The sequence below is a fragment of the Anser brachyrhynchus genome, assembly GCF_964034855.1.
Source record: "Anser brachyrhynchus genome assembly, chromosome: 1".
Lineage (NCBI taxonomy): Eukaryota > Metazoa > Chordata > Aves > Anseriformes > Anatidae > Anser > Anser brachyrhynchus.
This window is the reverse complement of record NC_137694.1, coordinates 114,050,094-114,077,063: the sequence shown is the minus strand read 5'-3', so window position 1 is coordinate 114,077,063 and position 26,970 is coordinate 114,050,094. Positions and strand designations below refer to the sequence as shown.

Below are 26,970 nucleotides of genomic sequence, written 5' to 3'. Positions count from 1 at the left end.
ATATCTAAGAGATCTATTTTGGTCACTGAAAGTTCTGTTTTTTAATACTTAGATGTTAGAGTTCAATGGAATCTTATTAACCAACAGAATTAACCATAATTTAACTAAAAAAATAGGCAAAGGCCTTCATATAGAGCTGTTTACGTGAGTACCATATTAAGTCACACTAAAAGTTCAAGCTATACTATAGCAAGAATCACTTGCATTCCATGAACTTAGCTTTATTGCTTAAAAATCAGCCTAAAAAAAAAACCTGCATAAAAGTGAAACCAGACTTGCAGTTCACAAGATTGACTGTTTTGGAAAGGATTATTTATATCTGTGCTGCTAAACGAGAATAAAATTTAATGAAAAAAATAAAATTGAAACAATCTCCCACATAACCAAAATCATCTGGGTAAAAATATGGAACAAAGAAGCTCAATGAAAACCTCTGCTCTATGTGCACAGCAGCCAAGAAAGAAAACCAAAACATTTGGGTATGTTAGGACGTAACAAATTATGGCTAGTATACGGCTCTTATGTAAGTTCCTGTGCTTACTCTTCAAATGCTATCTCCTTTATGGATTGAAGGGATAAAAACAACAATACTCAGAGACACGTGAAACTTAGTTGAACGCATGCATGTGAAGGAGACGGAAAGGGTTGGAACAGTTTAAATCATGGAAGAAACTTAATAATCAAAACAGCAAATGGCACATAGACAAAAATTAGGTGTTCTGTTTTTGTGGTTTTTTTGTTTGTTTGTTTTTCGTTTGGTTTTGGTACTTCATATTATGACAGACTTATCTAGTATTAGTCAGCATCTCACAACCTTAGCCTCTCACATTATACTAGAATAAAGGGCCAGTGGAAAAAAACGAAACCAATTTAAAACTGACTCTGTTGAAAGAAGAATATAGCTAATCCATAAAATCCCTGCCACAAGAGACATCAAGAATTTAGTAAATCCTGAAATAACAGTAACAGGCAGACAAAAAAGTCTACAATCACATGCAACACAGTAATTATTTTTGTATTCTGGCTATTAAATCTTAGTTTAAGATGGGGGAAGGTGATTTTTTTTTGTTGTTACTGTTTTTTTACAGCTCAGGACAAAAAGTATTTCCTCCAGGAGTATCATTCCCTATCACGTTGCTAAAGCATCTGGCATTGACCAAGACAGACTCAAAAGTCTGTCTCATAAAGACTTCATTCAGACTCAAAGTCTGAAGAGTCTATGAAACTGACTTCAATGTTTATTTATTGTCCCAGATGACAAAAACACAGACTGTAAACAGGGTATAAGAAGAATTAAAAGGTTTTCTATCAATCACTCAACATGATAGTTATGTATGCAAAAGAATGTTCTTTGCAATATACACTATCTTGTATTAACAAGTTCCCCCTTATACAGTTCAAATAATTCTTTAAGGTTTTGTTTGTGAAACTGGTTCAGGAGATAAATGAAAGTTATTCTACTCACCAAAAGCTTCAATCCAGCAATACACATAGGCATGCAAGTAGTCCACTGAAATCACATTGGGACCACTCACATACTTAAACATACATGTGTACTTTAGTGCTTTACCGGACTGGGGCCTATTAGTAGATACCCTGGTTAGTTAGAATTCCCATACACTTTCCCCACATGGCCAGTCACCATTTTGGAGACCATCATGGCTTTGTATTATGTCAAGACACGCGATGGCAGCTTTGGATCTTGGAAAAAAAAATCTCTGCTTGAAGTATGAAAAGTTGTTATTATTTAGTCAAGTAAAACAGTTTCAAGTTCAGCATGCTATTCTCTGTAAGAGTTCTGCCTTTCCAATCCTGAGTTTTAATAACATTTTCCCCACACACACAAATACTGAACCAAGCAGGAAGAAGTTGACAATAAAAAGACGAGCATTTTGTTACACACTTTGTTAGTCCACTGATACACTAAATGCATTTCCTGCATTTTAGATCAAGAGGGCTTCTCTGCATAATAGTCACCACTGTATATTCCAAACTTAAATCCAACATTTTATCTCTGTAGCTTTCAAATATAACTTGTTCCTTCTACATTTCCCTGGCATCTACACGCATTCCGATACTTCACATTAATAGAGGCATGACTTTTTTCCTCCATCTTGTACCACCACAAACAACTGTTTTAATAAAATGTTAGGGTGTTAATATAATTTATAATATTTTAGCAGGGCCATTTTAGACTGCGTACAACTGTAACTAATCCTGTGACTTGAATAAAAACATAATAATAAAACCAATTATGTGTTCGCTTTTAGTATCAACACAGACTTGAATCAGAATTGTGAGAACCAGACATCAAAATTAACAAGCAAGCAAAACGAATGGAGGTAAATTGTATGTCAAACCTCCTGAAGATCGAAGCATGCTCCCTCACTACCCTTAGTCTAGCAGCAAGGGAGCTTATCTGACTTATTATGCTCAACAGAAGCAATCTCATCCTCAAAGAGTCCCATAACATTTAAAAAAAATAAGTCATAACGTTAAGCAGAGAAGCACTCTGTTACCTTTCATACTCCCTGGAGAAACGTACAGGGATCCTGCTCCTACAAGAATTTTCCTACAGTTCAAGATTAAGGACTGCCAAACACAATGGAATGGGTATGTTCTGCTGTCAGCTACTGACCCTTGAAATCACCCTTAACACAAACCACGTTAAGGTAAATGCAAATGAAAATATTTATTTACAAAATATATAAACAGACAAAATGGTTACAAGCATTTATAAGGATACATGTGACAGAAAGGAAAGCTATGTTGAATATATTTACTCCAATGCCATTTTTAAAGGCTTCTTATACATAATCAATACACAGACCATCAGCGCTTGTCTAACCCCATTTGTCAAATGCCTCCTGTCTTTGGCAACCTGAATGTGGACATCTACACAGCTTGCCTGAACCAAGCTGATCGTTAATTACTTGAAGGTCAAGACTTTTTACCAGCTGGTAAAAACACGGCCAAGTATTAGCTTAAAATGTTCCTACCCTATGGGCTTTTTTAAAAAAAAAAATACATACTTGTAACTGAGAATGATATTCTGTACAAACATTTCAGAACATTTGTCTCATTAGTGGCTCTTGACACAGACCAGACAGCAGTTAATATCTACACTGAGACAACAGTGAATTTCAGTGCCTGACCCTCAAACTCTGACTTTGAGGTGTACAATGGAAGTGTCTGCTGATTGTGTTAAATTCACTGATTTTGGTGCTGTAAAAAACACAGAAGAAAATACCAACTGTGCTTCAGGAAGTGAATTGTACAATCTTAGAATATCATTGAAAAACAAAATGCACCAAGGTGAAAAACGATTTTATCAGAAATTGAAAGCAAGGCTTTCTTATTTATTTGCTTTGAAAGGTATGAGAGAACAAGTCTTTAGATGCAATAAGGTGACATCAACTTGGAAAAAAAAGAAATATCTTAAATAATTTACTTAATTACAAAAACCCCAACAAAATATCCTTTTGAAGACATCTCAAGGGGAAAAACATTTTTTTTTCAGTTTATTATACATACAATTAGATTTTCCTTTAGAAGGCCATATGGAAGACAACTGTATAAGAAAATGGGACTATAAAGTTGAAAAAACGAGTAGATACATCCAATGAAACAGCAGTTTTAAAAACTACTTTCAAATCTATTTTTAATGGATTACATTCCAATTCAATGTTATTGCTCTAACATTGGTAGGACAACTTTACTTATTACTCATTTTATTAAAATCTCAACTTACGGTAACAACCCTTCCAAGAAACTGGGTGAGAATCTTGCTTTTCAATCTTCAAGCAAAAGTTTCAATTCTACTGAGACAACAAAGTTGCTACTTGACAAAAGCACACAGTATGGGTACAGGATGCTTTCATCATTTCATCATTGCTCATACGAACATGGTGAGCAAACTTGAAGACTGCAGCAGTTCAGCTAATCAGCTTATTAGAGTGCCAGATACTACCTATGCACACGTTTTTTTTTCACAGGCTGCTGTTTGGCACCAGACTGACCAGGTAATGGTTTCTTTTTTCTTAAAGTATACGCTCTCCTTCCCTTCCTTACCTCAATGGATGGTTTGGGGAAAACATCATCCTTGCTATCTTCTTTGCCTTTTTCAACTGGAACCCATTCTCCATAGACACTATCTGCTTCTTTTTTCCTATGCTGAGACCCAGATGAAACAGGAAATTCCTTTGACAGGCTGACCTGATTTTTTGGTTGTGGTGGTGGTGCTGGTTTTATGCTGGGAGTCTTAAAAAAAAAAAAAAAAAGTCGGAAAAAGTTAGAACCTGAAAAAACACAACACTTGCAACATGTCTTTGAGAAACAGCTTATTGCATATACACTTGGTATTAGTACTTAGTTTTCACAAAACAGTCATCCCGGTTACTAATTTCGAACTCAAAGCAGTTTTACTTTTAGTGCAGATCTAAAAAACATGTAAGAGCAACAAACTGCAGTATAGGAAGAAACAGAAGCTATAATCTCTTAAACCAGCTTTGTCAGCCAAAAAAAAAAGAAAAAAGCAAAACCTCACTCTTACAGTTAACCTCCTGGCTTTCCTTCCACACCATCACTGATAGAACAATCTTAATTTGCCACGCATGCTTTCTGTAGTGCCATCTGTCCCCCTGCCTGCCCACCCCAACACACCCAAATTCTGGGAAGAAAAAAAAAGTCTCTGCGATACCCATATGATGATAAAAAGCTCTACATTATTATCTATATAGAAAGTAGTTTTCAACCTTTTCAGTTTCTAGTATTTTTAATAGCAACATGGATATCTAAGTAAAATAAGCCTATGAGACTGTTTTCCTTAGAACATTTCTCTAATATCTTAATAGGCCACAGAAATCTCTGATAGGTTCATCTGGCAAAAGACAAACAGAGCCCACGCAAGCTGGTAACATTGGGTAAATTCCTACTATCAAAGGAACATGGATATGAACAGTAATTAAGTCTAGAACAAAGAAAAAACAGGAAAGGATTATTCTAAATGGGTCAAAGCTGTGGAGAACAGGTACAGCAGCCCATGAGCACTAAAAAACAATCCTCTTCAGAGCCTACATGGAACCCCAAGATTTCCTGAGTTTCATCGTACCGCTGCTAATGGTATGATATAAAGCATAAATTTATTTCTACCTTACATTTTCTGTAAATATGTATTACTACTTATATTGCATACATCATAAACTATATTTATTTATACATGTAAATATACATTTATATTATTATATTTATATTTTCACTTAGCATATTAATACTTTTATAGTACTTTATACTCTGAAAAATCAGGGCGAACTTTCATGGCCACAAAAAGTCCTAAACATGCAGCTGAAAAATATACCTAGACATATTCTAATCCATGCTTCAAAGCATACGAATACCAGATGCATATGCAGAAAAGGTCCCTCATTTTATTCTTTCCAACATGCTCATGTCCTGAAAATATCACCACAAACTCTGACAAAGCAGCCCTCAAAAAGCAGCAGTCAAAAGGAAGGAGTTTAATGGGACATTTACACCCTCTCAATAGCAAACAACATCATTGCAAATCACAGAAGTACTCACACTTAAATTGAAAAAAATAGGTTTAGGTTCATTGAGCTTAAAGGGGTGATTATAGAAAGGACGTTCTTCCTCCTCTTCATCAGAAACATGAGGCTTATTCACTATCACATCATCTGTGCTTTGAGCAATCTTCTTGCATTTCTGGGGAAAAAAAAATATCAAGGGAAATAACATTTGTGAATAAACCTGGACCTTTCAACCAAAATGGACAACACTTTTACAAATAACATTTTTCTTCTCTAAAGTAGGAGGTATAATCTGAGAAAATCCTTTAGGAATGTTACCAATACATGTACTTTTGACTTCTTACACACATACCTAAGTTTGCTAGGCACTCACGCACCAAACAGCATAGACAAACTGTTAAATCCAATCCGAAGAAAACTGTAAAACTAGCTAGTTTCAGAATGTGTGCCAAGGGCTGCAAGGTTGTCTGGCAACCCACAATCCGATAGGACTTAACTGTATAAAAAATTGCCTATAAACTCATGAAACTACTACACAGGAAAACCTAGGAATTAATAGTTACTAATACTGCCTCAATTCCACCAGTAGTGCAGAAACCTAGTCAGAAGCAATGGCTCTAAAAGATCCCAGATTTCTTCTGAAATATTTTGAGGTTGGCCAGATACACAACACATGTTATATTCAACGGGAGTTTGACCTAGTAACTCATAACCACTATAGGCATACTGCAGCCCAGATCGGTTTACCTAGCAGTCACAAAAAATAGCTTACTTATTTTCAAGTTTAGCATTGTTATTCTCACTTACCTCAGTGAGCTCCTTTAGTGTATCTCTTGACGACTTCTGACTGGCTTTGTCATCCTTCTTTTGAGATAACATAGGCATCAGGCTTGGTGGTAAAGGAACACCAGACTTTGCACACATGGCAGCTGCATTAGCTTTGGCTATTTCGAGTAGCTGGGCCTTGTCTTAAAAAAAAATAAAATAAAAAACACGATTTTTTAAAAATCCTGGTATTTTAGTAATAAATAACATTTCTAGCAAACTAAATAAAGTCTAAACAAAGAAAGTTAACCCCACTGTGCATTTTGATGTTCCATGAGAATAACTCAAATTTTAGTTGCTCCAGATCTTTTTTTTTTTTTTTTTTAATTTGGTCTATCCAGCAGACAAGTGAAATTAAAAATTTTACACAAAGCACAGGAGTCCAAACTTCAGAACTTAAATCCCCATAATCCCAAAAGTTCTATTCGTTATTCTTGATGCCTATTTTACTTCATCAACTCATTGTCATCTTAAAAGTAGTCTCACTTCCAGACATCTTAAATTCCAAAGTCTACTTTGAAAACCATTCAAAGGCCTTGAGGAAGGCCCTAGACTGACAGCTACTTAAAACCAATAACAGAAAAAAAGCGCTGAATAAAAAAAGCAGTTGCCTAGAATACAATTACACACAAAACTGTTACTAAAACAGAATTTCACTTTATCAAGGAAAAAAAAGCATTTGTGGCCCTATCAGAGAAATACGGAGTGAAAATGAAGTATATCTTGTTTGATCTGCCTGCTTGCAAATAAGTAAGTCGCCACTACCTCTGCAAACAAAGTTTAACAAAAATCCTAAAAGGATAACATTCCTTTACTACTTAAGCAATAGAAATATATCCATGCTTGCTGCATAATCAGAGCATCAAGGCAGACTCTAAAAATGCTTTATGCAAAATGATGTTCTGTTCAAATACTTCTCTAGGGCGTTCATGGTAACTTTTTTGAGACAGGAATAAAAAATCCTAAGTTCCATGAATGGAGCTTACTATACAAGAGCTCATCTCAAAATGAGATGTTTCTTTATGAAACTTATGATTTAAAGGAACTACAAGGCATCTCTTCCTCCAGTCATAGAGAAGTGATGTAGGTTCATTAGGATTTCTTCTTATTTTCAAATCAGCTGGGTTTGGCAATATTTTCAGAAACAAGTTTCCCTTCTCATTACATTCTGAACATTAACCTACCAAAACTCCAGGAGTAACTGACATGCATGCGACCACAGCAAGGAACGTAGTCCATAGCCACGTCAAAAAGCAAAGCATGGTTTCTCACACTACATGAGAAACAAAGTTTATGGCCATAAACCTGGCGCTTAGAGTGTTACTCGTTTCTGTGTAGTACAAGAAAAAGAACTGGAAAAAATCTTGGTCCTACACTGATTTCCATACTGTAAGATCTGCATCATTTGGTATCATACCCTAGCAGTCTGAGGCCTTGCCTGCAAGTAAACCTCAACCTACAAAACCCCAGGGAACAGCCACTATTGACACAGCGAACCTGAACTAAGCAAGCTAGAAACTAGCCATTTACATCAATTTTATTATTAATTTAATATGGTTAAGAACACAAAATATTTTAACTTGCACTAGGAAGCTAAAGTATAATTCAGTATGTTAATTCCAGCTGAGAGTATCTGAAAATCCAGTCATAGTAGAAATAATCATGGGACAACTAATCTCACCTCAAGATTCAAGAGTACAATCAAGAAAAAAAATTGCATTTCCAAGCCCATAAAAATGTGCAGCATAGCCCATCAATCCTCCGTATCATGCATTTGGTTGATAGTTCAACAACGTCCCTCTTAATATAGCAAAGCTTTTGAATATCAAATACAAAAGTGGAAAAGAGACAAGAATAAAAGAAACACAAAAACAAGTTACAGCCAACAACAGAGCTAAGAACTCCCCAGCTGGCATTTATTTTCACATGTTCTTTCATTCCCAGTTTGTTCTCAAGAAAACTAGAAATTCTTAACTTTCTTAGAGACTACTTGACCTTTACCAATAGTTACAATGAACAGCGTTCCTCAAGACTGCAGCAGACTACCTTTGCATAAAAGCTTTGAAGTATATTTATATATATAAACTTTATACATGTATCATTGCTTTAAATGCACTTTCATCCAAATGGGAAGTGCAGATTCAGGTTCAACATGAAAGTTTTCTTACTCAAAGTTATTGCTTAAATATAACGCAGAAAATGACTTCAATAAATTCCTTATGAATGCTACGAAGATGTGTTAAAATAAGACTGCATAAACAAAGTACTGTGTAATTATGAAACCACTAAAAATAAAGTTATCACTTACCCAAGTCCGTAAGACGTTTAGGTGACCTGCTTGAAAATCTTTCTGATGATCTGGACCTACGACGATCAGGTGATCTGCTGTAACCCCTTCTTCTCCCTGAAGACCTTGATCGCCGCAGCCGAATTGGTGACCTACTAGAACTCCGTCTTCTTCCTCTTGACCTCGATCGCCTTTGACGAATAGGTGTTCGACTCCTGCTCCGTAATCTGAGGGATATCCTACGATCTCTTGAATCTGATCTTCTTCTTCTCCTATCAGCAGATCTTGATCTATTTCTCTGAGATCTTTTGCGTCTGTCTCTCGATAAAGAACGCCGCCTTCTTGATGCTGACCTTGACCTACTCCTTCTTCTGTGCCTTGAACGTGACAACGAGCTAGATCTAGAGCGACGATTAGATTTTGATCTTGATGTTCTTCTCCTTGTTACAGATCTGGAGCGATTCCGTCTAGAGCGAGATTCTGTATCATATCTCTGGGATCTGCGCTGGGAAGACCTGGAGCGTCTGCTTCTGGATCTCCGTGAAGACTCTTTGTCTGCTGCTTTTTCAACAGATTTGGACAGACTCCTTTGCCGAGCAGTGGACCTGGAGCGTCTACGTCTAGATCTCCGTGAAGACTCTTTGTCTGCTGTTTTTTCAACAGATGTTGACCGACTCATTTGGCGAGCAGTGGACCTGGAACGTCTACGTCTAGATCGCCGTGAAGACTCTTTGTCTGCTGCTTTTTCAACAGAAGTGGATCTACTTTTCTGGCGAGCAGCAGACCTGGAGCGTCTATGTCTAGACCTCCGTGAGGACTCTTTGTCTGCTGTTTTTTCAACAGATACGGATCGACTCATTTGACGAGTAGGAGAGCGTCTGCTTCTAGATCTTCGTGAAGACTCTTTGTCAGATATTTTTTCAACAGATTCAGACCTAGATTTCTCACGTTCAGAAGACTCAGAACGCCTACTTTCAGACATAAAGGAAGAGTCCTGTCCCTCTGACTTCTCAAGAGGCATAGAACATGACTCCTGGTGTTTGTCTTCAACTGCCGAAGAGGGCTCCATATCCTCAACTTCTTCACCTGTGGTAGACTCTTGGTCATCTGATGATGTGGAGTCTCTTCGTTCAGCTGTCAAGGAAGGCTCTACATCATCTGCTTCTTCACCAGTGGTAGACCTTGATTCACGTCCATCTGGGGATGTGGAACGTCTATGTTCAGTTGTCACAGAAGGCTCCATATCCTCTACTTCTTCACCAGTGGTAGACCTTGAATCATGCTCATCGGAGGATGTGGAGTCTCTTCGTTCAGCTGTCAAGGAGGGTTCCACATCCTCCTCTACATCTTCACCTGTGGTAGATCTTGATTCATGTTCATCTGAGGATGTGGAGTGTCTACGCTCAGCTGTCAAGGAGGGCTCCCGGTCCTCTGCTTCTTCACCAGTGGTTGATCTTGACTCACGTCCATCAGGAGACACAGAACGTCTATGGTCACCTCCCGAAGAGGGCTCCAAATCCTCTACTTCTTCACCAGCGGTAGACCGTGACTCATGCTCATCCGAGGACACGGAGTCTCTACGTTCAGCTGTCAAGGAGGTCTCCCGATCTTCTCCTTCTTCACCTGTGGTGGACCTCGACTCACGCTCATCAGAAGATGTGGAGTCTCTTCGTTCACCTGTCAAGGAGGGTTCCACATCCTCTACTTCTTCCCCAGCGGTAGACCTTGACTCATGCTCATCAGAAGAAACAGAGGATCTGCGTTCCGTTGTCAATGGCTGTTCCAAATACTCTGCTTCTTCACCACCGCTAGACCTTGACTCATGCTCATCGGGGGATGTGGAGCGCCTATGTTCAGATGTCAGAGAGGCCTCTCGATCTTCCATTTCCTCATCTATGACAGATTTCTGGTCATGGCCCTCGGGAGACACAGATCGCCTATGTTCTGAAGTCAAAGAGGACTCTCGAGCCTCTTCCTCCATGGGAGATTTCAGCTCATGGCTGTCATGATATGGGGATGTGGAATGTCTACATTCAGATGTTGAAGAGGGCTCTAGATCCCCTGTTTCTTCACCAGGAACAGATTTCACACTGTGGCCATCAGGGGACATGGAGCATCCTCTTTCAGGCAGTACAGGCATTTCATCATCCATCTTTTCAACAGGGATGGATTTCAAGTCACTAACATCTGGAGACATGGAAGCTCTATCATTTAACGTTAAAGGTTCAAGACTACCCGCTTTCTCAGCAGTGAGGGATCTCAACCTCTGGCCATCAGGGGATGCTGTATGTTCTCTTTCAGGTGTTAGAGAAAAGTCCTGCACCTCTTCTTTTTGAATAGTGGTGCATCTTACCTCCTGGCTCTCAAAAGACAAAATATGGTCATTTTCAGATGTTAAAGAAGAATCCCTGTCCTCTGTTTTCTCAGCCTGAGTCAATCTTTGTTCATATCTTTCAGGGAACAGAGCATGATCATTTTCGTATGTCAGAGAAGGTTCTTTATCCTCTGCTTTTTCAGAAGGGCTAGAATGCAGCTCCTGAACTTCAGGAGACATGGTACATTCACCTTCAGACAGAGACAACTCCTGCACCTCTGTTTTTCCAACAACAGTAGATTGCAACTCCTGGCTATCAGTGGACATCGAACTTTCACTTTCAGATGTTTCAGAATGTTCCCCCATTTCTTCTTTTTCAACGTGGCTGGATCTTGAATCACGGCCTTCAGGAGATATATCGTATTCGTTTTCAGACAGCACAGAACAATCCTGCGTTTCTGTTTTTTCAACAACAGATGACAACTCCTGCCTTTCAGGGGATGCAACATATTCACTACCTGATATTAGAAAAGGCTCCTGCACCACTTTCTTTTCAGCAAGGGTAGACTGTACTCCCTGGCCTTCAGGGAATGCGGGATATTCACTGTCAGATGTCAGAGAAGGTTCTTGCACCTCTTTTTCAGCAGGGCTGGCAGTCATCTCATGGCCCTCAGGGGACAGAGCATATTCATTTTCAGACAGCAGAGAATGCTCCTGTACTTCTGCTTTTTCAGCAAGGGAAGACTGCAATTGCTGATCTTCAGAGTACAAAGCGTATTGATTATCAGGTACTGCAGAAGGCTGCTGGACCTCTACCTTCTCAGGAGAGCTAGACCGCAGTTCCTGGTGGTCCCAGGATACGGCACATTCATTTTCACATGTCAGAGCAGGCTCTTGCACTTCAGTCTTTTCAAAAGGGGGCGACAGCAATTCCTGGCTCTCAATAGACACTGAACATCTTTCTTTAGCCAGATACAGTTCCCGCGCCTCTGTTTTTTCAGTAAGGGTTGATGTCAACTCTGGGCCATGAAGGCCCACTCTGTACTCATTTCCAGGTATCTGTGAAGGATCCTCTACCTCAGCTTTCTTGAAAGGGGTGTGTGTCAACTCACGAACATCAGAGGAAACAAAACATCTACTTTCCAGTATCAGAGATGGCTCCTGCACCTGGATTTCTTTATCAGAGGCAGACCTCAACTTGTGTCCATCAGAAGATGCAACGTACTTCAGTTCAGAGGGCAAAGGTGACTTCTGTGCTTCTACTTCTTCAGTTCGGGTAGCTCTCAATTCATTACTACCAGGCAACGTGAAAAGCCCACCTTCAGATGTATGAGAAGGCACTGCGGCCTCCAATTTTTCAGTAGGTATGCTTACTGATCCCAAAACATCAGTGGACTTTAAGAATCCACTTTCCAGTGGAAAAGGAGGCTTCTGCATCTCCGGTCTTTCAGCTGCAGTGGATGTCAGTTCACAGCCTTCAGGGGAAATAAAACACCCACGTTCAGGAGCCATTGACAGTTCTGAACCTTCTGTTTTCTCAGAGTAACTGTATTTTGACTCACGGCCATCATGGCACACAGGAATTTCACTTTCAGACATCAACAATGATTCTGTAACCTCAGTTTTTCCAGCAGGCAAGTATCTTGATTCACGTATTTCAGAAGACTCAAAACAGCCAACTCCAAGTACTTGTGAAGATGCTGGACCGTCTAAATTTTTCTCAGCAAATGAACTGGACTCACAAGCTTCAGAAGACTTGCAGCTTTGTCCTACAGTTGTCAGGACAACTTCCTGCATTTTTGCAGAAGATGGAGTTGAAACGCAGTCATCTGTGATCTCAACAGGACCACGCTCAGATGTCAGGGAAGCAACTGGAGCCTTTACTTTTCCATCAGGTGACTCGAAGGGCCCACGTTCAGACGTCAATGGAAGCTCCTCTGTTTGTGCAGCAAAGCTGGATGCTGATTCATGTCTGTCAGGAGTCTTGAAAGATCCATTATCAGAAGCTAAAGAAGAATCCCGCATCTGGTCCTTTCCAACTGGCAAGGAGGCTGACTCATGGACATCAGGGAACTCAGAGCACTGAACAACTTCAGGTGCTAAAAAAGGTTTTTGAACTTCTGCTGTTTCAAAAGACAGTGACCTTGACTCAATGCTATCAGCCAACTCAGAAGATCCACTTTGAGGTACTTGCAAAAACTTCTGAAGCTCTGCTTTTTCAACAGGGATGTGTCTCAATTCACGACCGTCAGGCAAGTCAGAAAGTACACTTCCAGACATCAGAGAGGACCCCTGAACCTCCATTCTTTCAGAGGACAAGGAGATTGACTTGCAATCATCAGAAGATAAAGAGCATCCACTTCCAAGTGTCGGAAGAGGCTCTGGACCCTCTATTTCTTTGAGAGATGTAGATCTTGACTCATCTTCATGGGACGTGGAAAGCTCAAATTCTGTTAAAGTTGTCTCTGGATCTCCTCTTTTTTCAACAGATGAGGATGTTGATTTGGATGCTGAGAAAGCAAGTTCAGGTAGTGATGAAGATTCCAGAGCTGCTTCTTTTTCAGTTAGCATGGACCCTAAGTCAGAGCCATAAGGTGCGGTTGATCCATTTTCAAGTGTTACAGAAAGCTCTGAAGACTCTCTGTTTTCAACAGATGTGGATCTCAGCTCCTGGTCATCTGGGGTTTTGGAGCTATCATGTTCAGACACCACAGAAGACTGCAAATCTGCTGTTTTTTCAACAGAGGACAAGCCTGTCTCAAGACTATCAGAAGTTTTGGAGTATCTACTTTCTAACGATGGTGGCAGCTCTGGGCCATTTACTCCTTCAAGAGACAAAGCTGACACAGGACCATTAGAAGATTTGGAGGAGCTGCCTTCACTTGTGAAAGGTTCAGGACCATCTACTTTCTCAAGACACGTGTTTGACTCTTGATGTTCAGAAGACTCTGCATGCTTGCTACTGCATTTCGCTGAGGATAACTTACTCTCTCTTTTTTCTACAGATTTGGATGTTGACTTAACGCTGTCAGAAGATTTGGAACGCTTTCGTTTGGATTTCTTTGAGGATTCTTTGCGCTTTTTTTCTACAGACCTAGACCTAGACTTGTAACGTTCAGAAGATTTTGAGCGACGACGCTTGGATTTTCGTGAGGACTCTTTCTTTTTTTCCACTGATTTGGATCTAGATTTGTAACGGTCAGAGGACTTTGAGCGCTGACGTTTAGATTTCCGTGACGATTGCTTTCGATCTCTTTTTTCTGCTGATCTGGATCTAGACTTGTAGCGGTCAGAAGACTTGGAGCGTTGACGTTTAGATCTTCTTAGAGACGCCTTCCGACCCCTCTTCTCAACAGATCTAGACCTTGATTTTGAACGATCAGAGGAACCAGACCCTCTATGTCTGAACCTCCATGAGTACTCTTTGCCCCCTCTTTTTTCTGAAGACCTGGATCTAGATTTAGAACGGTCAGAGGACCTGGAACGCCTGCGCCGGGATCGCCAGGATGACAACCTGCTCCCTCTCTTTTCTACCGACTGTGATTTAGACCTGTAGCGGTCAGAAGACCTGGACCGTCTGCGTCCGGACCTTCGAGTCTTTTCCACTGACCTGGACTTGGACCTGTAGCGGTCAGAAGACCTAGAACGTCTGCGCCCAGACCTTCGGGTCTTTTCCAGTGACCTGGACTTAGACCTGTAGCGGTCAGATGACCTGGAACGCCTGCGCCCAGACCTTCGGGTCTTTTCCAGTGACCTGGACTTAGACCTATAGTGGTCAGAAGACCTGGAACGTCTACGCCTGGACCTTCGGGAAGACAGTCTGCTCCCTCTCTTTTCTGCTGATCTGGATTTAGACCTGTAGCGGTCTGAAGACCTGGAACGTCTGCGTCTGGATCTTCTGGAAGACAATCTGCTCCCTCTCTTTTCCACAGATCTGGATTTAGACCTGTAGTTGTCAGATGACCTGGAACGTCTGCGCCCAGACCTTCGGGTCTTTTCCACTGACCTGGACTTAGACCTGTAACGGTCAGACGACCTGGAACGTCTGCGCCTGGACCTCCGGGAAGACAATCTTCTCTCTCTTTTCTCCACAGACCGGGATCTAGATTTGGAATGCTTTTTTCTGGAATCTGAATAGTTTCTGCTCCTGGAACGCGCTCTTTTAGAAGTCAAACGCCTGGAAGTAGAACGTGACCTTGATTTTTTCTTCCGCTTCCTAGACCTGGACTGGGACTTGGAGCGACTCCTTTTTTGCTTCTTTGCATCATGTTTACTCTTTTCACTGCTTCTATGGCTGCTTTTATCAACTTTCTCAAGCCTCATCAGAGTCTCCCTCATTCGTGCTGCCACATCAGGCTGCACATCAGATGTTTCTGAATCTCTCGCTTCTGATGCCTCTTCTGCAGCCGCTTCTTTGTCAGTCTCAGCTTGCAGAATTACTTCCGACTGACTTGCCTCTGCCCCAAGTACTGGAACTTCTTCTGTAACAGACTCAGGTACTGGAGCTGCTTCCAAATCCTTAGTGTCTGCCTCTGACCCCACAGCTGCTTCTGCATCTTTCAGCTCTACAACAGTCTCAGGAACAGGAGTTGCTTCCAAATCTTTTGTTTCTGCTACACAGGCCGGAGCTGCTTCCAGCTGTCCTGTGTCCATGATTATTTGGGATTCAGAAGTCCCCACTGAATGTGAAGAACTAAAAGCTGTTTCTGAAGCTGACACAGATTCTGGAGTAATCTCTTGACCACTTACTGCTACAAAAGGCTCAGATGCTAAAGTTTGCTCTGTATCTTTCTTCTCAACAAGTATGTCATATTCCTGAGCCTGATGAGGAACTCTCACATCCTCCATTTGTTGACACTGCCCCACTTCTGAATATTGTACTTCTGCAGCCACTTCACGTTCCAGCATTGTTTCCAGACCTTTTGTGTCCCCAGTTTTTGGAACTGCTTCAGAAGATTTCATTTCAGCAGCAGTCAACACTTCTGGAGCTTCTTCTGTACTTTTCCATTCTGCAGTAGGTTTGGCTTCAAAAACTGCTTGCAGATGTTCTTGCTTTTCAGCATGCAAAAATTCTGGAATAGCTTCTGAATGTTGTTTTGTTACAGTGAATGTTTCTGAAGCACTCTCTAAAACATTCATCACTGCCACTTTTTCAGATGTTTGTGAAGCTTCCAAATCTTGGATATCCATTTGTACCTCAGACTCTCTGACTGTTTCAGAACCTTCCACTTCTGCTGTTGTGGATTCTTTCATACCTTCCAACAACCTCACTTCTCCAGCTTCTGATGCTGGCTCCAAATATTTTGCTTTCATTCCTTTCTCAGTTTCTGAAGCTTCTTCCAAATCTTTTACATCAATCATAGGTGACGCCTCAAGTTTTTTTGTGCCTGTTCTCCTTGTTGCAATTACATATTCTACAGTAGGTCCCTGAGTTCTCACCTCTGTTGAAATCATAGATTCTGAAGTTTCTTTCAAGTTTCTCACTTCTGTCACTGTTTCTGATGCTATACTTATTTCTGCTCTTGGCAAAGACTCTAATACTGTTTCTGAATCACCTACCTGCTCCTGCAAAGGTTCTGGAGTAGTTTTGGAATACTCTGCTGCTTTGATAGCCGTATATTCTACTGCTGTTTCAATTTCACTTGGCTTACGTCCAATCCCATATTCTACAGTTGCTCCCAATTCTTGCATGTGTACAGATTTTGAATTTGTTTCCGAAGTACTCATTGCTACTCTTTGCACAGGTTCTAGTACTACTTCTTTGCTCATTTTTGCTTTGTTCATATCTTCCACCTCAGATACCAAATTTGTTCCCCAGTCTTGCATTAATGTCCTTGTTTCAGATCCCACAGCCATTTCCAGATTTTTCATCTGCATTAAGCATGATGTTTTTGAACTTGCTTCTGCACCTTTTACCTCTGCAACTGCCTCAACTTCTGACAAGTTGTCTAAACCTCTCACTTCTGTAATGGCAGAACTTGCAGCTACTTCAGAATCCTTTATCTCCCCTACAACCACATGCATCATTTCTGTAACTGGTTCCTTTCTTACATGCGCAATCACCGATTCGGAAGTCCTCTCTGACCTTTCTTCTACAGCCAGAAGTCCTGGATTTGCTTCTAAGACTTTACTGCCAATTTTGGCTTCAGAATACACACTTCCTCCTAAGCCCCGTGCCCCTACAAGGGCTGCAGGCTGCAAAACTGCTTCCAAAGTTTTCATCTTTGCTCTACCCACAGACTCCGGATCTCCTAAATCTTCTGAAGCTTTTATAACTCCCGTTTGCAAAGACGGTGAAGTTGCTCCTGAAGTTTTTGATTCTACCACAGTCATTGGTCTTAAGACTCCTGCTGGACCTTTCATTTCTTCTTTCTGCAAAGACAGGGGAGTTGCTTCCAAACCTCTCATGTTTGATTCACTCTCAGAAATTTTTGAAGCATAAGTATTTTCCAGTTGCAGAGTAGCTTGACTTGTTTCTAGATCTTTTGTTCTTGTCACTGTCACAACTTCCATGGTTGCTCGTGGACCTTGAAAACCCTCCACCATCTGGATTTCTGGAACTGTTTGGGGAATGACAGTCTGCACAGTGGCTACAGGTTCTGAAGTTGCTTGCAAACCTTTTGTCTCTGCAACCACATTCACATCTGTCAAGCCTCTCGTTTCTGTGAAGACTTTAGGTTGTAGGAACGCTGTTGCAGAATCAGGAGTTCCTTCACCTGTTGCTATCATACCTGGAGGTTTCATGACTGTTTCCAAGGTTTTTGGCTTTACCGCACCAACTGGTTCCAGAACTTTCTCCAAAGCTCCCACATTTTCAATATGCACATAGCCTCCAGCTGGTTCAATAGCCTTCACTGTTGTAACAGCCCCTGCTGCTAGGGGTATTTTGGCACTTTTCATTTCCACCTGGGTCATAGCAGTTTCTGTAGATATTTTAAAAGAACGTTGCAAAGCTGCATCTGGGTCTGTTTTATTTTTAACATCTCCCATCATAGCTACAGGTTCCAAGGCTGCTGCCGAGACACTTGAAGTTTCCATGGAGCTGCACTGTGCCACTCTCAAATTATCAGATAAAACTGGGGGATTCAGGACTGGTTCCGGAGTTCTACTTACACCCCCTAATTCAGTTGCTCCTACAATTTTCACTTCTTCCATGGCCACAGACATGTGAGCTGCCTTCACAGTATTGAGATCTGCCTGATTTGCAGATTTAGGAATTGTTGTCACATCACTTGTCAAAGACACAGATTCTGAAGTTGTTTCCAACACTTTCACTCCTCCCTGGGCCATAGATTTTAGAGATGCTTCTGAATATTCCAGCACCCCCATGGTCTGAGATTCCAAAGCTTTTACTTCCCCAGTGCCTTTAAACCTCAAAGCACTCTCTGTACCTTTTAGTGCTTCTGTCATCTCTGAAGGTAGAACTGCTTTCTGAAGTTCAGATTTGTTGGCAACTCCAGATGGGATGCTAGACGAAGCATTGCTTCCAGTAACGAAAAAGTCACCCTTTTCACTCACATTAACAGCTACAGGATAAATATTTTCATAAGACTGTTTAATTTGTTCTTCTCTAGTGCAAATTTGAGCTTGAGTCATACTAGCATTTTGTTGGATATCAAATTGGCTGCCTTCTAAATTAAACTGAGGATCTGTTGCACACAAAGTCCCCTTCTCACTTCCAAGATTTTCTGTAGATGGCTGAGAATCAGTTCTCAAATGAGAAACAAGTCCTAAAGCTTGTCTATCAAGCTCCTCACTTGCTTTTAAGCACAGTTCTTCTGGCTGCATCTGGACAGCCAGATTTGCATCTCCAAGTCCTCCATGCTGTACGCTCAATTTGGAGCTTGATTTCTCTGGCATCGAGTGAGAAGCAGGCTGTAAGTCTGCATGCTCTCCATGACGTGCACTCAACTTTGACTCCTTTGGCTGCTTTTTATGCTTTTTCTCTTTCTTCCTTTTCTTCTTCTTTTTCTTCTTCTTCTTGCTTTTGTGTTTTTTGTTCTTTTTTGATTTTTTTCTAGGAATTTCATCTTCACCTTCAGCAGTAGAGCTTCTTTTTGTAGACTGAGTACTACTGTTCACAGTATTTTTGTCTACATCTAGAAAAGAAAATGATATTTTCCTTGTAAATATTATTAAAACTACATTTATAAAATCTTTTAGGCCAGTAACCAAGTACATGGAAAAAAGGTACAAAAAAATTAAACTTAGCAACCATGCCTTCTTCACTAACTACCATACACAACTGGCATACACTCCCTCTTCTGCACTCTTACCTTTCCTCTCAGTAATCACTGTAAGTAAAAATAAGTAATTCTGCTTTCAAACAGCTAAGCATTTTTGGTCAGCAACACAGTTCTACTGGGAACACGATGCTTTCCAAGAAGTAGTTGGATAAATTTCCACCTATATACAACTCCGCAGTGCATTCTCCCAGGAGGCCGAAGACTTGTTTTGTGTTTTTAAACTACATCAAGCTGCAGATGGAAGTGAAAAACTCTCATTTTCCAGACAAAAGATCTAAGCGGTGGCACGTTTAGCATACAAAACATGGCCAGCCCATCACCTTCTAGTATGCTCTAAAAAGTCCTATCATCATAGCTTTTGAGTGAGCCGAATACTATGAGCGTGTTAGAATTGATCTAAGCATATTCACTAATTAAGTTCCTTGCTGACTGATCAAGTTCTTCAGGTGTCTTTAGGGAACCAGCATCTAGTTTCCTGATTCCAAAGGGGCTTTAAGACATTGCAGGCAACTAGATGCTCAGACCGGACTGCAGTTACTGTGAGACACTGCCAATATGCAAGTACCTAATAAAGTTTTTGCTTCAAACAGAAAACTAACTAATAAATTCGGGTGACTGCAGAGACAGCCAGCCACTGACATGGAAATGAAGAGAAAAACTGGATTTCAATCACCTTTTAATTCTATACCTCATCTCCTCATGAATTTAACCCGTGTTAGGTTCTTACCCTTCTTTGGATCTAGTCCCATATTTTCATGAGAACAACACTTCTTCTAGAGGTAAATTGCTGCAGTCTTTGTTAAATATGAGATATACATTAAAATCTGCATGTTATCTTAAATTATTACACTTATACTGGCCAGCGCAGCAATATGGGTTCTCCAATTATAATCTAGCTGTGATCACAAAGCATACTCTTTGAAGTAAACAATGTAAAATCATTCAGTGAACAATAATATCCTATAAACACATATCTCAGGTAGCTTTAAGAGCTCACATATTTTTACATAATATACACTTTAACAAAAAATAGCATTTCCACCAACACTGCTGAAAGAGTTGCAAACAGAGTCAAGTGAACTTTTCTGCATAGCAGTTTCAAATAATCCCTAACTGTTGACTAACAGTAACGTTAACTCCTTTTACATGTGAACAGTGGGAATATTTACCATAGGTTAAGGTTATCAACTTCCAGATTACTGTCTCTTACATATTTACTACCATGTTAATTTGCCTCATTCTTCTACAGCAGAACAACAAAAATACAAACAAACCAGATGCCAGCCTGAAGTGCTACTTGTACGGCATACCTGTAAAAGACTGCTGGAAATGCTCAAGGTAAACAAGCCACTATACACAAAAAGAAAGAAACAATGCCAAAATGTTGCATATAACATCTCTGAAATATAAAATTTCTGTCACAGTTTTCTATACTGCCTCTTAAAAAAAAATAAATCTGGAACTATACTTACCAAGTACATAGCAGCCACCTATATTCTAAATTTGAAAAATTAGAAGTGGAGTAATTACACCCTTCCATCTCAGTGACCGTTCCCATTTGGAAATTTTAGAGAAAAGACTAGTCCCATGAGAAAAGATACTCAGATTCAACTTTTTGGAAGAACAAATCCACTAATTTATTGATGTTATGAGATGGCTATATAAAAATGTATTACCCTCTGGAAGACTGCAATCTAAGTAACTACATTTTTAAGGTAATTACATTATTAATTTTAAAATGACAGAGCATCTCACTCTGACAGAACAGTTAGTTATACAGTTCTGAATTTTAGTATATATGATTTTTAGAAATAATCTTATAAGCCACACCAAAATAACACAACAGTCCTTCTATCCATATCAGTACCAGCTTTCTTAATAAGAACTGAATACCGAGACCCTGAAGCAGGTATATAAAGAATAAAGCACAAAACACTTCAGATGTACCAACAAATATTTTTTTCTATACACATAGATATTATACATTGTATCATTATTGTAATGGACAGAAAAGATATTTTTTTCCATATTAAGTAATGCTTTCATGTATTAACCAACTTCATTTTTTCAATTATGTCTTTCTCTGTCCATTTGCAGTTGTAAGTCACAGAAGACAAAAAAATACTTAACGAATGTTACAATAAACACAACTTGTCCGATGAAACTCAGTAAGAGAATCAGTATTGAAAAGTATGTTTTTGCCTCTGTAAAAATGACTTGATTTTAAGAACTATGACAACCTTCTTAAACAAGAACGTACTTGCCAAATGTGTTTTCATTTACCTGATTTGCACTGCAGTTCTGTATCAAGGGCTCCAGAGAGCACTTCCTCTATTTTCTGCACTATCTGATCATTCTGACGACTCCCAGCACCAGCAACAGTGTCATCTGAAGGGTTGGCTTGCTCAGCTGGGACTGTGTCACCATTGGGCTGGCCTTCTACCTTTCCACTAACCAAAAAAAATATCAACATAATACAAGCAATTTTGAGCCTTTTTTGACTTTTAATTCATACGCATTTATTATACTCAGCCCTTCAAAGTAATATTTTAGCCTCCTGAAGAAGCCACGCTTTCAGTGAAACATCTACTTTTCGATTAACTTTCACTTGTTTGCGACAGAACGCCTCGTGCCAACTGAATACAAGGGAGCAAAATACGTTCTCAAACGACCCAGCCCCCGGGGGTTTGTGTATTAACTGAAACGGACTCCTCAACTCCCCTTGCAAAGTAACCATACAATCTCCTCTAGCAGATTTTGCTTGCTTGGTAAGATAAGTCTGAGAAAAAAAAAAAAAAAACCTAGGCGAAGTTAAACGCAACGAGAAGAGCGTTACAGACCGGACGGGCGCTCGCCCTTTCCCCTCCTGCCCCTGAAACCGAGGCCAATGCTGGAAACCCGTAAGCCAAATCGGGGGCTCTCCCGCCTTCCTCACCCAGTTCCCTCCCTCCCCCCCCCCCCCCCCCCCCCCCGCAAGGCGGCGACCCCCCAGCCCCGCCATATTGAGGCGAAAACGGGCCCCGGGCCGCCCCCCCCCTCCCCCGGGCCTGAGGCGGGGCCCGCGCACCGCGCGCTAGGCCCAGGCCGCCTGGCGAACGGCTCGTTACCCGCCGTGCTGCTGCTGCTGCTCCTCCTGCATCTCGCGGAATTTGTTAACCACGAAGGACCGAAAGATCTGCTCGATGTTAGTCGCCATGACAGCCCGGCCGCGCTGCCCCCCCCCCACCTTCCTCCTCCTCCACCCCGCGGGGGCTCCGCTCTCCTTCCTGCCGAGCCGCGAGGGCCTCCGCGATCCCACCACGCACCGCGGCGGCGGCAGGCCGCGAGCCCCGCGCTGACGCGCTCGCCCGGACGCCGCCTCCCCATTGGCTAGAGCCCTCCAACGCGGTGACGCAGCGCGGGCCTCGGGCCGGCCGCTCTAGCGCTGTGGAACCATAGAGCCGCGGCCCCGTCCGCCTTCCGGGAAGGGGGGGGGGCGGGGGGGGCCGTCTCGTGCCTCGGCGGAGCCCGCCGCCCCCTCCCCCCGCGCGGCAGCGCCGCCATGTTGTGCGCTCCCCCCTCCCCCCCCCTCACGCCGCCGTCTCCCACAGCGGCCCCGCGCCCCCGGTACCCCCCCACACGCCGCCGCGGGCAGGCGGAGAGCCCCCCCCCCGCCCCCAGCCTCCCCCCGTAACCGCCATAACGGCCCCAACCGCTAAACGCCAACCGCCGTCCCGCCCGGCCGCCCTGAGGAGGGGGCGGGGGGGGGGGGGGGAGCGGGAAGGCGCCGCCGGGCCCCCCTTCTCCCCTCACGCCGCGATGGCGGCCGGCGGGGGGCTCGCGGGGGGAAGGCCGGAGGGCGGCACTCACCTCGCCGGCGGCCCGAGCGGCTGCGGCGGCGGGGCCATGGTGGGCTGAGGCGTGCGGCCGTGCGTGCCGGCGGGCTGGGGGCCCGTGGGGGTGGGCGGGAGCGATGCCATTGGTCTCCATGGAGCGGGGCCAAGCCCCGCGCCGCCGCCGCCGCTGCCGCCGCCCCGTGGGTAGAGCGCAAGGCGGCAGCGCCGAGCTGAGGGCGGGGATGAGGGGGGTGGAGGAGGGGTGGGGGGGGCCCGGCGCTGCCGCGCTGCCCCCGCTCACTTCGGCAGCGGCTCCGTGCGGAAAGGCGCCCTCCCCCCGCCGCCGGGAGGCCGGGCAGCCCCCGGCTGTGACACGCACGTGTGCTGCGGGGCCGGGCGGGCGCCCCGCGAGGTGGAGGAGAAATTAAAGGAACAAAGAAGAAGAACGCCGCGGATGAGTGATACCTGAGCGACAGCCGGCCTCGTCTTGCCTTGAGGTGTTTCGCTGCAACGACGCAGGAATCAGTTTGTCCCGAGGCCAGCCACCCTTCGTGCTGCCCCCCAGACAATTCTCCAGTATATACGCATCCAAATCATCCTAAATCCTGTATAACAGAATAATCCCAGAAGACTCCCAACTCCAAAAGCCCATTTCTCCCCCAATAGACTTTCTTCCACTGTCATGAAGTAATAACTTAGGGGCTTAATAACTTCAGGTCTTTACTTCCCCGGAAAAAAAAAAAAAACTCAAAACCTATGTGCGACTGTTAAATTGTCACTAGGATCTTTATTTGTGACATCAAATTCAATGTGGTTTAATAACCACTTACAAACTCCTTTAATAGCTGCATTGTTTTTTATACTGTATTGCTCAGAGCTGGTCTGCCCTAATATTAACTTTGTTCAAGTAACATTTTTGGTATTTGGACCGTTTTGCTTACTTTTGTTAGAGTTGATTTATTATTATACAAAGCAGTTATATTGAAGAGGCACTTTTCCAAATAACAGCACCTTTCACGCCATGCCAACATTTATCTATTTTAGATACTACTTTAAAATGTGGTATCTAATTTCTGGTATTTAATGAGCTAAACAGTGAAACTATTTCACTTTAGATTTAGATTCCCGTCGTGTAAATGGTCCTGTCTAGACCAGCCATTCTTTTAGTCCAGTGCAAGCAGAGATATTCTACATAGGAATAGCGTTGTTAGCATGGATCTTGCCATAACAACACGGTTTTAAATACTTCCAGCACAAAGTAACTGTAACTCACCCCTTCCAAGCAATGCCAGCTGTACTTGGAGCACAGAGGTCTGTCTGGTGTAACTTAGCCTGTATTAGCGGCTTCTGACAGAAAAGCAGGGATCACAGGCAGGGATCACACCTCTCATGTGGGCTCAGAGGAATCCATACCATGAAGCTGCTCTCGGGAAAGAGACCCTTCTAAACTAATTCATTCAAAGAAGCTTAACTACACTGATAACCCTACCAGTGTAGGCCTCCATCCCTACAGGAAAACCACAAAGAAAGGTACAAAAAAGCCAGGGAAGGATTTTAATGCACGCTGCATCTTTCGCTCTGGCTTTCTAGAAACAAACACAAAGTAGTGACTACAAAAGCCATCACTGACAGAAATGAGGATCCATAGCCCCACAGGAGTTACTATTCCTGCTCTCCCTTCCAAGATGTTTGTTCAAAAATAAATAATAATATAAAAAAAAACTTATACACCTTTATTCAATTAGGTGCTAAGTAATCTTCAGACGAATTAAATGAACTATTTTACTTTGATCTTGTCAAGACTAGAGTGACGGTTCGTGACACATTTGTTGTTCAATTTGAAAACACATTATTATGGGACTACTCATTTTAGAGTATTTATTCATGCAACTGTTCCTTTAAAAAAAAGACAAAGGTGCACTTAAATATGCAAACAATATTTATTAAACTGGTATTTCATAAGCTAATTTCAAAGAACAACGATGTTTTCACACAAATTCTTGGGGAAAGGGAAGGGACAAACATAGGATCAAATCTGGTTTCATTACAGACGGTATTGTTGCACAACTTTAATGCTAAATTGGACTAAATGTTGCCCAATGTTCTTTGGTTTCATGAAGTAGCAAGTTTAACAAAATAGACTAAAGGGTTGCTCCTATCCAGTACTTATAAAGGCATATTCCAGCTGAGAGGATACAAAAACAAAATCAGTCTCTGCAAAGTACCATGCAGCTAACTTACTAAACTATCACCCTTGCACTCTGGAGCCACGCTATTTTCTAGATAAAATCCTAAGAACAGTAATTACAGGTAAGGCTTTTCAGCTAGATCTATCGCCTGCCCGGCCCAGCTCAGCACATCCCCCAGGCAGCAGCCCACTGAAACCAAAAGTGGCAGCAAAGCTACAGCAACCCCAAGATGAAGGTACTCCTAGATGGGAAGAATTTACACGCAAAACCCAATTCCTGGGGCTCCAAGCCGCAGCTTTTACCTCCCTTCCCACCTTCCCCGCTCCTCAGCCCCCGCCCCGGGCCCACCCGCCGCCGCCATTTCGCGGGGCGCCTTGGGTACTGTAGTTTTGGGCGGCGCGGCGGAGGATGCCTTCCCGTTCCCTAAAATCCCCCTGAAGGAATGTAAGTTTTTCTTTCTCTACGCAGAAGGGCGTCCTCTGTGGGCCACGCGTGTCGCTCGCTCTCGGTGCCGCCGCCGGCGGTGCTCGCCCCCCCGCAGCCCGGCTGAGGGGGGCGGCGGAGGGCTGAGGCGGCGGCGGGGCCATGTGCTCCCCGCTGCCCGTGTGGTGAAATGGCGGAGCGGCGGCGGGGTGCCTGGCGCCTCCATCAAACCCCGGCGGCTGTGTTTTAGTCTGGGCCTTGCCTTTTCCCCTCATGTGTAACGACAGACGGTCATGCGAAGAGTTAGTTCTCAACGGTTGTCTTATTTTTATTTAAGCTGCGTGTCTCCTGCCCAAATTTACTTCTGGGGTGCTTGAGTCATAATGTTTCTAAATGTGCTGCGATTTTAAGTGTTTTAAGGCACACGCAGCTGGTATTCATATGTCTTTCCCTGCTCTGTTTGGCTTTGCAAAAGTGGCGAAATATTTGCTTTAAAGTAAATAATAAACTTCTAACTTCTCTTGTTTTGGACTTTGGCTGACTTTGATTCTTTCCCTGCTGTTTGCAGAGCTGGGTGCTCACCAACTTTAATATTGGCTTTTTTTTCTTCTTTTTTTTTGTGATATCTTTAGTGGAAACTTGACATTAGTGATCACGTTGGTCTATTCTCCCATGTGCCTCGTGACAGGATGAGGTGGAATTGGCTAAAGTTGCGTCAGGGGAGGTTTAGGTTGGATATCAAGAAAAACTTCTTTACTGAAAGGGTTGTTAGGCATTGGAATGGGCTGCCCAGGGAAGTGGTTGAGTCACCATCCCTGGAGGTCTTTAAGAGACATTTAGACGTAGAGCTTAGTGATATGGTTTAGTGGAGGACTTGTTGGTGTTAGGTCAGAGGTTGGACTCGGTGATCTTGGAGGTCTCTTCCAACTTAGATGATTCTGTGATTTATTCTATTATTTGTAAGTGGAATAGTAACACACAGTGCACATTCTTTACCTCTATGGTTCCTTCTGGTTATCAGCCAATGGATGGTGAAAGACATTGAGCACTTACAGCTCTGTGAATAGTCTGAATTGTCAGAAGTTAGTGCTTGGGGTAGGGAATAACACTTTAAGGTTCTTATTTTTAGTAGTGAGATTTATGGTGATCTTTTTGCCTAACAAACACGGAATCCAGCTCATTGGAGGATAACACCTGTTAAACACCTATCAGTTGCACTACACAGTGTTCCCAAGCGAGAGCCAGAAGTTAGTTGTGAATGAAAAACTACGAGCAAAAGAAACTTATTTAAACTCAAATCTATAATTAAAAATCAATTGCCACTT

The 26,970-nt window shown here is 42.5% G+C and overlaps 2 protein-coding genes across 4 annotated transcripts in view; one reads left to right on the top strand and one right to left on the bottom strand.

Annotated features, from left to right (window-relative positions):
• The window catches only part of SON (SON DNA and RNA binding protein), a 38,924-nt gene extending 16,209 nt beyond the window's left edge, over positions 1-22,715 (bottom strand). The window contains exons 1-6 of the mRNA XM_080560006.1: positions 22,326-22,715; positions 21,502-21,668; positions 8,680-19,071; positions 6,354-6,514; positions 5,581-5,721; positions 4,072-4,260 (exon numbers count right to left, since the gene is read on the bottom strand). Coding sequence (XP_080416132.1) covers positions 4,072-4,260; positions 5,581-5,721; positions 6,354-6,514; positions 8,680-19,071; positions 21,502-21,668; positions 22,326-22,414 — 11,139 coding nt within the window. The 5' untranslated portion in view covers positions 22,415-22,715. The remainder of the gene's footprint in view (positions 1-4,071; positions 4,261-5,580; positions 5,722-6,353; positions 6,515-8,679; positions 19,072-21,501; positions 21,669-22,325) is intronic.
• A 2,253-nt stretch (positions 22,716-24,968) lies between these two features.
• GART (phosphoribosylglycinamide formyltransferase, phosphoribosylglycinamide synthetase, phosphoribosylaminoimidazole synthetase) overlaps positions 24,969-26,970 on the top strand; it is a 39,254-nt gene continuing 37,252 nt past the window's right edge. The window contains exon 1 of one of the 3 annotated variants that reach the window (XM_080560108.1): positions 24,969-25,666. The gene's annotated coding sequence lies outside the window, so the exon portion shown is untranslated. The remainder of the gene's footprint in view (positions 25,667-26,970) is intronic. The other 2 variants (XM_080560111.1, XM_080560110.1) reach the window with 2 other exon arrangements.